The sequence below is a fragment of the Notolabrus celidotus genome, chromosome 10, assembly GCF_009762535.1.
Source record: "Notolabrus celidotus isolate fNotCel1 chromosome 10, fNotCel1.pri, whole genome shotgun sequence".
Classification (NCBI taxonomy): domain Eukaryota; kingdom Metazoa; phylum Chordata; class Actinopteri; order Labriformes; family Labridae; genus Notolabrus; species Notolabrus celidotus.
In genome coordinates, this window is record NC_048281.1 from 475,417 (window position 1) to 491,216 (window position 15,800).

Sequence of the window (15,800 nt, forward strand, 5' to 3'; positions counted from 1 at the left end):
CAGAAGTTGCTGTAGTGCATGAGTCACCTGTGACGTAGAGATGAGCGTAGCAGGTGGCTTTGCCTATTTTGTTTGAGATGACACTCTTGTAGACTCCACCGTGGGCATGGCACACAGAGCGGATCACCAGGCTGTGCACATCACGGACTACAAACAGTGATAAAAGGATTCACCACCCTGTCAGCAATTCATTCTTGCCTTCCTTTTTTGATACAGTTAATTAAATGTCTTGTTAATTTTCACTTCAATCAAATATTCACTTTTCTTTCACTTTGATAATTCCTTTATTACTCTGACCGGCCTGAACATTGGGTGAAAGTTCTTTTGAAACACTCACACTGCGTCATCTTTCTGTCCTCTGTGCTCTCAATCCTTTTGCCGTTGTGGAACCAGACAATGGTTGGATATGGCAAACCAGCCACTCTACATTTGAGCACAGCCTCCTTCCCCTCGATCACATCCAGGTCATAAAGAGGTTTGATGAAGTCTGGCATCGTGAACCGTTCCACCTCGTTCTCTGGGACCTCTGGCTCCTCTGGGATCGACGGCATCTTCTCCAGTTTGGCCCTGAGTGGGAGGAAAGACAGAGCACATACGGGATTCAATTTAAAGTCCATAAACATAAAACCCCTTTGCCCTGTAATCCAATGAAAACCAAGCTCTTACATCTGTGAGGAGATGGCTGGCCGAGGTTCTTGTATGTAAAGTTCTGCAGAGCTCTCTGCGTCACCATGTGGGTTATGGGCAGTGACGGTGTAAAAACCCTCATCCTCATTGGTCACATGGGAAATGATGAGAGAATGGCGGCCGGCTTCCTGAAGAATACGGATGTCCTCACTTTCTGTGAGCGGATGGTCTACAGAGAAGAGAAGATTCTGTATTCACCCATCATGTTTTACAAAAAGCACAGATTTTCAGGGTCAGAGCTGTTCTCAAACTTTTCTATTGGCGTACCTTCCTCTGAAAATACTTTATCAGCAAATTAAACCGTGTTATGCAAGATTTTTTGTTGAATATAAGTCTAAGCAAAGAGTTATATTACAGCATATTACCATAACCATCACCATCTGTATACTTAAAAATATGTCATAAATGCAACTTCACATAACTGTTGGACATTTTCCCCCCAAATAAAAAGGATAAACCCTGGAGAGCCTTTAAAATGAGTCTTAACATGTGACCTCTGATACTAAAAGGATCAAAAAGGCAGAATTTGAACTGTTTATCTTTTGCTTTATCCATGTTTTCATCTACAATTCTGCTACATTTAACTACTTTAATCTATCAGTTTATAAAGTCAACAATTTCACTAACATCTGAATTTTACACCAAAAACTAGTTCAAACTTACATTAACATTTTTTTTTAATGTGTGGTGTAATTTCTTGATGATTTATCCATTATAATCTACACCAGGGGTGTCCAAACTTTTTTCAAAGAGGGCCACATTTGATGTTGTCAGAATACCTCAGGGCCAGTGGCTCCTACTGAGACTTAGGAATCCCAAAAGTTATATATGAAATATTCATTTAATAACAATCATTGTAAATTTTGTCTCAATAAATCAGTAACTAGGTAGTCCTCAGCTCTCCACAAGCCATGTACACATGAGCAAATGTTATCTTCTTCTGGAGGAAAATGTTTTTCATTAGGGTCGGGCAATGTGGGAAAAGTATTGTATCATTATTTTCCTATGGCAGGATCATGATCTAGATTTCATCACACTTCTTTTTTATGTGGTTTTTAAGACCTTTCTGACAAGCAGGCAACATTTTAAGAACAAAATAATTGTTTTCCTGAGTTCTGAACATTTTTGTTGCACCAAATTTTGCCTTTTCTGCACAATTTCATAATTTGATCTTGTCTTGTGTCCTCTTGTGTCTTCTGAAGTTTTAGTGTTCATCAAGAACATTTTCACATCATGATAAAAACATTAATTTGAAAACTTGTCAACTTTAAGAGTTCTTGTGTTTCTCCTTTATTGCCGCCTTGCAGAATTCCCAGAGCTTTGGCTTTAGACAGGTACTCCATATGAAGCTTTTTGAGATGTTTCTGGATTGAATTTAGTTTTGTTTGTAGAAAGAAACTGATTAATTTCTTTGCTATAAATAACACAATTTAAGATGGAAGCTTGGGGCCATAAATAAATGGACCTGGGGCCGCAATTGGCCCCCGGGCCGTACTTTGGACACCCCTGATCTACACTATGTGATATAACAACCCTCTGCAACAGAGATCTACATGGAGACTCTGCTACAGTTGAAATAAAGTTCAACTCAAAATCTGAAATGCAAAACTTTCTGTAGTTCATGAGTCACCTGTGACATAGAGCAGAGTGTAGTAGGTGGCTATGCTAACATTTCATTTACCCTGACTCCTTCGCACTAAAAGGTGTGTTTGCATCCTTCTTGAGAAATGTTTTGTAAAGGGTCAGTGTCCTAAAAGTACTGAACACTGAAAGTGTTTTTGACGTGTGATAACAGGTTAATGTGAACATTTATAATGTAGCCTTGAGAAGAGAAACCCACACACCGCCCCTGCTCAGCATCACTTTCCTTCGTCATGGCTACAGTCGTTCCCCTCTACGCATCTGCTCCAGGAGTGAGACGGATGTGTGAACACCTCCTTCAAACATTTAGAATGAAGGTTTTCTTTCTATGCGCATCATGTGTATCCTAAACAGTAGAGAGCATAACCTACCAAAGTGACTCCAGATGACTTTGGGAGCAGGCGTCCCGCTGACTTTGCAGTCGAATCGAGCGTTACGCCCCTCAATCACTTCCAGAACATCCAGCTTGCGAGTGAAGAGAGGCTCAATTGATGGAAGGACTTTGAGTTTGCCGCATGATGTCACCTCCTCTGAAGAGTCAAAAATGGATTTAAGACAGAGCAGAAAAGAGAGTGAGGACAACACAAATACTTATTTCAGTTATAATTCATTATAAATACTAAATATTATGTGTTATTTATTCTCAAGATGTACCTTTAGCAGTGCTAAGCTTGCACATGTACGTCCCGCTGTCATCCTCGTGTACCGAGTTGAGCAGCAGGCGGCACTTTCTTCCGTCAAAGTGCATCTTACAGTTGAGCAATGCCGGCTGGATCAGTCTCCCATCTGCCAGCCAGTCCACGTCAGTGTCCTTCGGTCCCATGACATGACACTCGAACAGAACGGTCTCTCCGGCCTTGGCTGTGATGTCCCTGACCGGACGGATCACAGCCAGACCCGGCTCAACTGGTGGAGCTGAGTTTAAATAGAGGACATTTCCTGAAGAGTGCTGATAAGTGAGACCTGGACATGTGTGTTATGAACTAGTCTCAGGTTATTATGAATGTTATGGTATGAGTAATTAAATAAGAATCCATCTGTAGTGTGGTGGATAGTAGTGATCTCAACTGAACATTTTATGAACCTAAGATTCAAAAAACAAGTTATCTTAAAAGAAGCTTACCTTTCACTTCCAGCTTTCCTTCACACTGCTTCGTCCCGTACTCATTGATAATTTTACAGGTGTAAATCCCAGAGTCGGATTTTACTGCTGACTTGATGGTCATTTCAAAAGTGCCTTCTTCTGTCTCCCGGACAATGTGGCGTGGGCCTGACTTCACTGTAACTCTGTCCCTCAGCCTGCAAAAGAGCAGAAATGTTGCTTTAAAACAAGTGATGAATCACTCGTACACCACTCACAGTTTGGGTTTTTTTATATCATATTTATGCATTAAAAGATGACCAAGCACACACTTTTCAGCAGCAAGCTCTGCTCTGGCTGGTAGGTAGGGGATGGGGGTGGGATACATTATCCAGGACTGCCAATATTATGTTTAGCACTTTCTTCTCTGCTATTGTCTCTGGAGAGCCATGACTAACTCCAGTGACAGAACCTGCCTGAGTGACTCAGCCTATTCTCGTCTCCTATATTAAAAGATAAGGCTGACAGTATTCTGTATTTCTCTTAATGTCAACAAATTCCACAAAAACAGCAACACCTACGATGTGTTAGTCAATACAAATCCATCTTTGCTGAGGCTGTCACTCTCAATTTCAATTCAAACTGCTGTGAAAATGAGGAATAGAAATTACAATTGATTCCTGGTCTTTTGTTCCAATTTAAGGTCCTGTTTATAAGCCCGAGTCTTGTCCCTGGTCATGTTAGATTCTTTAAGTATTTCAAAGTATTCTTTTGAACAATAAGGATAGAAAAAAGAATGATAAGGTTTGGTTTGGTGATGAATGAGTCAATTAAAGACTGGACTTGAATTCAGTTGACCGAATTTGATTTTGATGTGAGGCAACATGTCCTCTTGTAAATACATAACTATGAAAGTAATAGACTGTATACATAATGGATGTAGTCTCCCTGATGTCACCCATCTGTTCCTGAGCTCTGTTTTGAAGCCAGGCAGCTGCGGCGGCAGCCATATTGGAAATGCTGAACTCAACCAAACTTAGTGTGAGGTAAAGAGGCGGGGTTTGAGCCTCCTAGCCAACAGCTATGTGTCTCCGCCTGTCAGTCAAGTCAGTCATGTCCTTATTTGGGCAAAAACTCGTAATCTTAATATCTTCTGAACTTGCCCCACAGTGTGTGCCGATAGAGAAATTAGCTACGTAGAGCCAAGTCGTTTTTTGAACCAGAATGTAAACATGTTTATTTCTGCTGTAAAGATCGTCTTCTTTGAATGGGTGTGTATGTGGTTTACATCGTTCTGCAGCCAGCCTCAAGCAGATGCTTGATGAATTGCAGTTTACTACACTTCTGCATGGGCTTCATATTTTGAGACCCGAGGTTGGTGCTTGATCGAGACCTAAACCTTGTTGTTCTGTTCCCTAAAAATTGTCATGGTGGTAAAGCCCAAAACCCTGTAAAGGTCTGGTTCACTATTTTAAGTTCAAAACGTGCTCAGACTGAAAGCCACGAAACAAAATCTGATTTGGAAGTTGCACAAAATACTGCTTGTGTATTAACACCAATTCAAGGCTTTATTTTGAAAATCCAACAGGATACTGCATGTTTTTGCTAACTATGTTCAATATGGACGTAGTCTCATTGATGTCACCCATCGGTTTCAGAAGAGGCGTTATGAAAGCTCAAAGATGGCAGTCACCTTATTAGAAATGCTGACGATAAAAAACTTCTGACCAATATAGGCACAAGAAAAGAGGCGGAGACCAAAGCTTAGCGGCTACAACGCACCCACCTGTCAGTCAACTCAGGGATGCCCCAAATTATGCATCACTCATAGCCTTGATATCATGACAACAGAAAAGTTACAAAATAAGTCACCTTGCAGCAGTGTTCATTTTGGCGGCTATTTTAGATTTAGTCTTTAGAGGAAGATGCCTGTTAGTTTTAGTCACATTTTAGTCTTTTCAGCCCTCTATAGTTTTAGTCGATGAAAACTCCAAACATTTTAGTCTCTGATTGTTGTCCAAACATCTTCACTCTTTAAATAATTCATGTAGTCGATCAGATATCAGTATCAGGGTTGTACCAAGTGTTAAAATCATCAACACTCCTTTAACACTTTTGCTTGTGTAATATCTTCAGTTAAATAATTCAGCCTGTGCCTCCAAAAAGCCCAAAGGAAAACCTTCTTGATTTGACCACTGTGACTGTATTTCAATTCTCTTGATTCACATGAAAATGCCATGAAAGGTCTGTATTGCACTTTTACAACGGTCCCTGAATGCACCTGCAGTGACAGACGCACTGGACAGACAGTCAGTTCACGGCACTCTGAAATGAATCTTCATCTTTGATGACAAGGAGTTTATCAAAACTTTTTTTTAACCTTGTGTCTGTTTCTGTCATAACGGACATCCCCACCCGTTTACCCCTCAAAGGGCTGTGTCTTTGCCAGGTCATCACTGTAAATAAGAACTTGTTCTGAATGACTCACCTGGTTAAAGCTGCTGTGAGGAACTTTTGTTTTGTATCGATTCTGGCACCCCTTGTGGACAAAGTGATACCTCTTATCTCTTGTCCTAAACATGCAAAAGTAGTGTTTTCAACAAAAAACTCATCCTGTTGTTTTTTTTACCAGTCAACTTTATCAGGCAACGTGATTATTTTCCATGAAAACAGTCAAATAAAGGCTTTTTCTGAAGCAAGATGTCCAGCATCTGGTCTGACACCTACCCCCTCAGGGCGGTTTCAGGCATTAAAAATGACAATAGAGAAGGTGTCAGTGTTGCTGCTGATGGTCTCGTTTGCTATTCAAGGTCATAAAGAGGCATCAGTATCATTTTCAGTCTGTTTCTCAGCCAGTTCAAAACTCCTCACAGGGCCTTTAAATAAAGGTTAAATAAAAATAAAATAAATAAAAATAAAAAACTCACTAAATGTGTCTGATGTATCACCAAACTGGATTAAATCAAGCTGTAGACGCAGAGCTTTTTACGGTAATAGCTGCAAAAACATCAAACATCAAATATGAAACAGACGTCCCCCGGTTGTGTCTTTGTCTCTAACGCACACCGGGGGGTAAAAATCCTCAATGAATATGAGACTGGTGCATTGAGGTGAGGAGAGCTGGTTCATAAAGCACACCTGCTGCAGGTAGAGACCAAGCGAACACTGAGCCCCTCAGATAATAACTCAGCCTGTCACAGAATGGATCACTTTTATCTGTAAAGACGCACAGCGAGGGAAACATGGATTCTTAATGTCCAGCGGTCGACCACTAAAGTTTTCGTCTCGTCAACAAAATCAAAACATATTTTCATCAGAGTTTTTATTATCAGTGATGCACTTTAGCTCCTCATAGTCTCGTTTTCGTCATGAAAAAAAGAGTCGTTGATGAAATGAACACTGTCTAACAGTCGTCATGAATGAAGAAATTAGGTAGAGGGACAGAATCTTTCTTTTGGTACCAGATTGTAAACACATTGCATGCTGCGGTAAAACAGCCTTTTAATCTGGGCTGTGATGGGGTTTCCTTTGGATTTCAGAGCCAGCCTCAAATGGACACTAGACGAACTGCAGCTTCCACATTGGCTTCATTTTCCAACACCTGAGTTTACTACTTAGCAAAACCCTACAGGTGCTCAATAGACTCTCGAGGAGTACCTAGACTGCACGAGAATCAACTTGAGGCTGGCTGCAGAAACACCAGAAACCACATACACACCCATTCAAAGAGCTGATCTTTACAGCAGAAATAAACATGTTTACAGCCTGGTATAAAAAACGGCTTGGGTCTATATTTCTCTATCGGCACACACTGTATGGGGCTGAATTTTTTTCCAACGCGACGGTTCAGGAGATATTAAGATTACGAGTTTTTGCCCAAATAAGGACATGACTGACTTGATTGACAGGCAGGAACACATAGCTGTTGGCTAGGAGGCTCAAACCCCACCTCTTTACTTCACACTAAGCTTGGTTGAGTTCAGCATTAGCAATATGTCTCCCGCCGACGATTGGCTTCAAAACAGCTCTCAGGAACAGATGGGTGGCGTCACGGAGACTACGTCCATTATTCATAGTCTGTGCTTATACATGGTTAGATGTTCAGGAGAAAACTGAGTGATTGCTGCTGTGGAGCTAGGATTTTATTACTCATACACAAGAAAAAAACATATTTTATTGGGAGCTATTTTTGGCTGTAGATGAACCAACCTGGGATGCACTGGTGAATGTTTACAGCAACAGGATGATGTATATGGGGTTGATTCAAAAGAGAGAGCTTTATAGCAGAGAAGAGTAAGGTACAACAAACCCTTTTCAACATAAGAAAAACATGAAATATTGCAGGATATGCCATTTGAAGCTGCTGTTCACTCTTCAACAGAAGTACAGAAGCACTGCCTGATAAAACTCACTGTAGAGGAGATGCTGTAAACACTTAAGGACCTGTCTGTTGTGAAGAAGCACCAAAAATATCCGTCTCTGTTTTGGATGGCCTCAACACTGCAGATTGTTATCTAAGAGCTCATTAGTCTAGGCAGACATTTGTGTTTCTGAGCACTGAGCAGCTCCCTGGTAAACAGGGAGAGCATGTTATTCTTCACTTTCCCCTATTAAGACTCTTTTTGTCAGCCAGGAGATTGTTAGGCAGTAAACATTAAGCTTCCACTTCCTCTAACAGATGAAATCAAGCGGCTCGCTCAAAGACAAACTATGCAGTCAAGCGTACGAGCTTTGCTCTCGGCTTGTTATGCAGAGTCTTCTCCTTCTCTCTTACAAGAAAACCCTGAAGACACTTTAAAACCGTGAGGGGACCTACCAGTACAGCATGGGCTTAGGTTGCCCACTTATCCGGACAGACATGGTGACTTCCTGTCCTTCGATGACAGCTTGATCGATCATGGTGACCTGTTTGAAATGCAAGTTAGAGGCTAAAAGATGCATTTCACCTGCAAGTTCATTTTTCATACATGTGCTGATGCAATGATCAGACATGAAAATGATGAAACTGAAAAGCTGCATGTTGATATTCTCAGTGGACTCAAGAACAAACAAATGTCATTGACTGTTTAAAGATGGAGGACATGTCTTCACCTGCTCCTGATGTAAAGTGATCCCACAATACCTCCCCATGACGGGGGCTGACATCCTCCACATTTGTAGCCAGAGTCTGTGAGGATCAGCTGCAGTACTGTAAGTCCCGCATTTTTCACTAACCAAAACACGTTTAAGTCACAGTTCAAACAGCAAAGATCCATCAGGTCTGCAGCCTAAAAGCTTCGTGTTCCGGTGGAGGAGGAGGACAATCACATTTATGCAAAGTTCAGTGACTCTTGTTTTAGTGTTTGTAACGTTTTCTCTTGCTCCTTCTCCACCTTCCTCCTCTTCTCTGCTCATCTTGTGCACATGGCATTACAGAAGCAGTATTATACCATTTTCAGCAACAAGTAACTAATTAAAGCTACATTTCTCAGAAACATGTAAACACTGGTATCGATCAGCATGGGGAGGACTAACTGTAATGACAGAAACTATGCCTGAGAGAAATTAAATCTTGGTTATTATTTGAATTTTGTAATTTGATCAGGATGGCCTCATGTATCAGTCAGACGTCTGTGTTTGCCCCGTGGACAGATATTGGCCAATCAGCAAATAATGTGCTTATTTTTTCAGAGAAGTGGTTTCTATTGGCTATATTGCTATTTCAAACATGGATACAGGTATTGCCCAGATTTTTACAAACGATGCATCTCTAAGTTTGACCCGTGTCTAATTAATCAACAAGGAGGAGGCGTGGTTTATGATCTATACCATAGCTGTCATGTCGTCCATCTTTTTATACAGTCTATGCTAAACATATCCTAATAAGATGCAGAGAGGTAATGAGGTATCTCATTAGGCCATGTCTCACCAGGAATGAAGGGGGTCTTCTGAACCGTGAGTCAATATTTCGCATCGGCTCAGGTCCTCCAAAATCCATGCCCTCCTCCAGGGGACTGAGATACTCCTCATCAGATGTGATAGGACTGCTGATATCCATAGGCACACCCAGGTTCCCTCTTGGCTCCTGTAAGGACTCTGTGAAAGCAGCAGGGTGGTATGACGTTTTGTACTGTGCTGTCATTGAATTCTCCTTAAAAGGAAGTCTTTAAACACCTTTTATCTGCCTCTGCCCACTTACTGTATTGTTACAGGGAGCACAGCTGTGACAGCACACAGGTTCAACCAGGCTGTTTATTATAAAACACAAAGCAAGGCCCCCATAAAATACAATTAGAATCAAAGATGTCAAATGTGATATCCAAACAATAGTGGATTCACAGTGGGTGGAGCCAGTGAGCCTCAGTGGGCAATTTATAGGTTCAGTTTCGCCTCTGAGTTGCTATGGTAACTATAAGTGAGGTTGTTCAGCTGGAATATATGGCAGAGACATTTCCTCAAAGAGATACTGACGAGGGAGCAGGAGAGAAATCAGCAGAAACACAATAACAGTGTAGGACGAGGCCACGGGATGTTTTTATACCATGGAGAATAAAACATACTGTCAGGTACATCAGCCTGATGAGGAATATGTGAGGGTTTATATTGAGCCAATAAGAAAATCATAAATACTCTGCTCCATTCTTAATGTGCTGCAACAACATATGTTGATGCAAACAGCATACCGTGGCCTAATGAAACTTCAAATGAATGACCACAAAACGGTGGAGTATTAATCTGATAACGAACAGATTAATCCTGTATGCAGTTTAATCTCAAATCTCAAAATTCAAGCTCACCTGGTTTAACTATGAGGGTGGCACAGCTCGACGCCCTGCCCATCTGATTGACGGCAGTTACACAGTATTTCCCCCCGTCTGTTACTCTTGCTGATTTGATGAACAGACTGTGACGTTCTCCTTCCACTTTGACCATGTAATTTGTAATCCCGGTGATTCCTGTGTTGTCTTTCATCCAGGTAACTTCAACAGAGAATACAGGGAACAATGTGCATTGGTTAAAATTCCCTTTCACCTTCTCTGTTTCTGTGGGTAAAACACAGAGATCATGTAATAATATAATATAATATATTATACAGTGCTGGTGAAACACAGTAGCACATTTAGTGAGAAACTCATTCCCCCTAAATGCACCACAGAATGCCACAGGAAGTCATTCCTGCCTGTGGCCATCAAACTCTATAACTCCTCCCTCTGAGCCCTGAACAATAACCTGTACTCTGTGCAATAATGTGCAATGCACTATGAAATACACTGTGCAATATCCCTACCACTTTAACATCCTTGAATACATCTCTTTCATTCCCAGCGCTTCTGTACATAGCTAACTCAAACTATTCTGCGCTTCTGTATATACTTCATTATTATTTTATTTTATTCTATTTTATTTTATTCTATTTTATTTTATTCTATTTTATTTTATTCTATTTTATTTTATCTTTATTTTATATATTCTATATTATTTGATCTATATTTTATTTATTCTATTATTATTTGATCTTTATTTTATTTATTCTATTTTCTTTTATCTTTATTTTTTATTCTAATTCATTTAATCTTGATTTTATTTTATTCTATTTTTTTTATTCTATTTTATTTGATCTTTATTTTATTCATTCTACTTTATCTTATCTTTATTTTATATATTCTATATGTATTTGATCTTTATTTTATTTATACTATTTTATTTGATCTAGATTTTATTTATTCAAATTCATTGAATCTTGATTTTATTTAATTCTATTTTATTTAATCTTTATTTAACTGATTCAATTTTATTTGATCTTTATTATATTTATTTTATTTTATTTGGTCTTTATTATATTTATTTTATTTGATCTTTATCGTATTTATTCTATTATTATTTGATCTTTATCTTATTTGATCTTTATTTTATTTTATTTATTCTATTATTATTTAATCTTTATTTTATTTCATTCTATTTTATCTGATCTTTATTTTATATATTCTATATTTATTTGATATTTATTTAATTTATTATATTATTATTTTATCTTTATTTATTTATTCTATTTTTATTTGATCTTCATTTTTTTATTATATTATTATTTTATCTTTATTTTATTTTATGTGATCTTTATTTTATTTATTCTCTTTTTATTTTATCTTTATTTTATTTTATGTGATTTTTATTTGATTTATTCTTTTTATTTTATCTTTATTTTATTTTAATTTATTTTATCTTATATATGTTTTTAATTTAATTTCTATTTGATTTTATTTATTCTATTCTTATTTGATCTTCATTTTATTTATTCTATATTTATCTGATCTTTAGTTTAGTTTATTTATACTATTTTTATGTGACCCTTATTTTATTTTATTCTATTTTATTTTATTTGATCTTTATTTGTATTCATATCTTTTTTTTCCTTCTTCTTCTTATATCTAACTTTCTTACATACTGTTTATAAGAGCTCTGTAATGCCCGAGTTTCCCTCCCCAGGATAAATGAAGTATTTCTGATTCTGATTCTGATAATACCTTCAGGTATGGGGTTTCCAGCTATTATGCATTTGAGTTGCACATCTGCTCCAGCAGATGCTACAGCATCCTGCAGGGAAAACTCAAACACAGGGGCCTCCATGGGGTCTTCTCCAGCAGACACGTAAGAATCATCTGAAGAGTCTGCATGGTTCATCAAAAGGAAAGGCATAGTTATCTTTTTACAGTGATCAAGGGACTGCTGATTGATGAAAACCAAACCAATTCAAACTTCAAACTACTACAGAGAGTTGAGTAAAAGAAGCCCAAAAAACGCACCTAACTCTGGAGACAAGGGTCGAGGTCGACGCTTCTTAGCTTTGGTCTTTGGCTGTTGTCCCTCTATGGTGCTGGTACTAGTCTGCTGAGGTTCACTTGCCTTCATGGGAGCATCTTCTTCCATCTTTTCATCTTCAACAATAATTGCTGGGATCTTTATTTTTAAGGCTGGTTTAGATTGCTCCACTTCCATTTTCTCCTCTGTTGGGCTGAGTGGTGACATCCTCGGGGGTTTTGAAGGAGGCTGAGTTGGAAAATCTTGCGCGATTATTCCTCTTTTTTGTACCAGTGGACTTTCAGGTCTGTTTTCTATTTTTCTCAGTACGACTTCTATTGGAGTCTTTCTTCCTGAAGGCTCGTCCTTTTGAGATTCTGGGATGTGCTGGGATTCTTGCATTCGAGATACTCTTTGTACAAGCGGACTTGGGGGCCTTCGTTCAACCTTGCGTAATGTCATCTCAGCAACATTCCTACTCGGTGACCCTTCCCTTTGCTGATGGTATAAAGCTGGTGAGGATGATCTCTGGATGATCTCTGTAACTGGACTGACTCTACTTAACTCTCTCACTGATCGTTGTCCCGGTAAGTCAGATAACTGCATGGACTCTGGGGTGCCGGCAACCTCTCCAAATCTACTGACTGTTACACTTGTTGAACCCGTGCCTGCTATCCTTTGGGTCGGGGATTGTTGTTGCTGCATTGGTTGCTGATTTAGTTCCTTTTCTCTCTGTTCCTTCGCCCACTGGGCTCGTTCCCTTTCTTGGAGCTTCTGAAGGACTTGTGGAGGAATAGGTTCAATTTTCCTGAGAGGCTGGCGCTGCTTGCCCCTCAGAGTGAGCTGTTCTGTCGAGAATGACTTTTTCAGATGAGGTTTGCCGACAAGTTTCTTGATGCGCTGGAGTTCCTCTGTGAACTTGTTCTCGATGTCCTGAACTTTTTGGGAGACGCGAGGTTTCTCCTCCAGCGAAGCAGCTCTCTGTCTAAACATAGATCTACGTTCAGCAGCATCTTCTTTCAACGCTTCCCTTAGATCCTCCCGAGAACTTTCTCTAGAGATGCCCAACCGGCTTCCTCCATCATCTGAATCTACAGATCCAGCACGGTTGAACCCAGCCCAAGATCTTCCTGAAATGGAACCCTCTGGAATATCAAGGCTTCGTCTTCGCTCCTCTAAGCCACGAACCTTCTCGAACACCTTTGAACTTGCTCTGGTTAGCTTTGGGGATGGTCTGGTCGTGAACTCTTTACGGGAGTGCTCGCTCATAGGAGTCTGTGGCCGGGAGTCCTGGGTGCTACTTTGTGTTACAGATTTTGGCTGCTTAACCTTTTCTTCAAACTCCCCCGGCACTGTGTCTTGGTACTCAGTTGGGGAAACAATTTTCTTCCGTGAGCTGAGAGGTGTCGTTGAACCAGAGCGACTTGGCATTGGAGAGGTGGAGGTACGTTTGATGAGTCTAGGGGACGGGGGTGGGAGGACTTCTGGGGGAGATTCTCTTGAAAAATGATCTGATTGGCTCCTGAAATATAAAGTTTCGATGCAAAATGAGTTGGGACCAGTGGGTTGTTACACATTTACAGTCTGCTGACTATTTGAGAACAAGTATGAAATCAGTACACTGAAGTCTTTTCAACAGGTACAGGAATTTTCAGGTTTCTTTCTTGCCTGGTTGTGTTTGAGTGATCGTCATGTCCATGTGCTCTATTTTCATCTCCTGGACATTCGTCTGTCACTGCATCACATGGAAAGAGGAGATATGACTCATTGTACAGGTTAACAATCTGGTACTAGCACTTATTGTACTTCACTGAAATGTGAAGCTGCATTTTATTGGAAGACAGGACAGCGTTTCAAATATTGACAAATCAACAAAGAATTACCTTCATCATCTACACAGAGAGATACTAGAGTGATTGAGCGCCTTTGAGCACTTTCCTTTTGGCTCTTTTAAATACCTCTACATCACCAACCACATGACTGGTGATCACACTGGAGTATTTAGTTGCTTTAGAGCAAGCTAGCTCCAAAACAGGGCTTGAAAGAGCGCAAATGTTGGATGCCATAAGAATTAAACATGTCAACAAAAATTTAAAACAACAACAAACAACTATGAAATTCAAATAATAAAGCCTAAATAAATAGAAATTGTGAATATCTCCTTCATTACGGTCAACCGCTCATAAGAAACCAAAAAACAGGACAAATTAAATACAAGTCAACCAATGCAGATTTCTTTGAATCACTTTTTCATACATTTTTCAATAAATGTTCAACATTTTCAAGTGATGAACATAAAACAAAACATGAAATCAAATCTAAAATGGTCCACATCAATTATTGCAAGCAAGGAAGAATGACTGATACCTGTATGCACAGCCTGGTCCTCAACATCCCCACCCTCCTCTTTGGTCTCAAGTTGGTCTTCACCTTCATCTTCTGTTGTGTCAGACTCTGAAAGGATAAACGCAACATGTTTGTTAAAGAGAGTCAAGGCCTTTAAATGGATGCAGATTGTAACGGCAGCAATGTTTGTGGACTGCTGATAGTGGATAAAAAAGTGCGAGTTGAGTCTGTTCTTGGAGGTTGTGTAAAGAATCAGTGTCAGTAAAGAAAGTTAACAACATCAAACTGTTGTTTAGTTTGATCTTTTGACACCTTCTTTTGTAAAAACATGTATGTTTTTTCAAAATAAATCATAATTAGTGTTTTAAAAGAAAAGCAGACTCAACATTAACACCTCCTTCATGAACTGAAGGTTGAGATTTGTGTTGCAACAGTCCTTTTTTGTGGTTTGATTGTCACAGTCCATTACTTTAAAAGATGTCACCCGCAGGGACTAATTAGCTAAATGTAATAAAATCCGCTGCAGCTGTACGGTTGCTGAGTCTATATCATTCATAATGGTCTCATCAACATCTACATGTTTGTATAGGGAAGGGATTTACAAAATGAAGGCGTAAAAACACAAATGTCTTTTAGGGAAGGTCTACATCTTTCTGTCTAATCCCTTTAAAAACACAAATGTGTTCCAGCTGAACCATCTGAAAGATGACTATTTTCCCTTGACTGAGATCGAACTCAGTCATTGGAAGAACTCAAAATAGAAAGCACTATTGAGTCATTGCCATCCCAGCAGCTCTCATGAGGCGTTTGCTTCACAGTAGGTGTTATTGCCTATAATAAACAGAGGCTATCTGTTGTTCTATTGCAGTAAAAGATCACAATAGAATAATGTTTGTTATATTGAATAATATGGGAAACACTTTAATGAATCCAGTGAAAGGCCACCACATAGCTAATGTTAAACAATAAACACGTCCATTATCATTTTTTGAGCAAAGAAAGTAATCATTTGTTGAGTGTTCTTAAAGTCTCTAATATTACATAAAGCCTTTAAACTTTCATTTAGAACAGGCTGCACGGTCAGGACAGAGTATGAAGATTCCAAATGAAAACTCCCCGGTACATCTACCTAGTGCACATACTCATGTAATAATGCTATTTGGTAAATAAGTGTTCTTAAAGTGGTGCAGCCCACAGTCTAAATCAATAATGTTCAAGATTTTTATTTTTAAAAATACAAAAAGTTCAAGTTAATTCACTCTTTCAGTTC

General features: G+C 39.2%; 1 protein-coding gene across 1 annotated transcript in view; it reads right to left on the bottom strand.

The window, feature by feature from the left end:
• Positions 1–15,800, bottom strand: part of spegb (striated muscle enriched protein kinase b) — a 56,149-nt gene that overhangs the window by 26,657 nt on the left and 13,692 nt on the right. The window contains exons 2-14 of the mRNA XM_034693207.1: positions 14,546–14,638; positions 13,853–13,919; positions 12,190–13,706; positions 11,911–12,054; positions 10,186–10,368; positions 9,318–9,484; positions 8,226–8,314; positions 3,452–3,627; positions 2,983–3,243; positions 2,700–2,858; positions 667–856; positions 338–567; positions 28–147 (exon numbers count right to left, since the gene is read on the bottom strand). Of these exons, the coding sequence (XP_034549098.1) occupies positions 28–147; positions 338–567; positions 667–856; positions 2,700–2,858; positions 2,983–3,243; positions 3,452–3,627; positions 8,226–8,314; positions 9,318–9,484; positions 10,186–10,368; positions 11,911–12,054; positions 12,190–13,706; positions 13,853–13,919; positions 14,546–14,638 (3,396 nt within the window). The remainder of the gene's footprint in view (positions 1–27; positions 148–337; positions 568–666; positions 857–2,699; positions 2,859–2,982; positions 3,244–3,451; positions 3,628–8,225; positions 8,315–9,317; positions 9,485–10,185; positions 10,369–11,910; positions 12,055–12,189; positions 13,707–13,852; positions 13,920–14,545; positions 14,639–15,800) is intronic.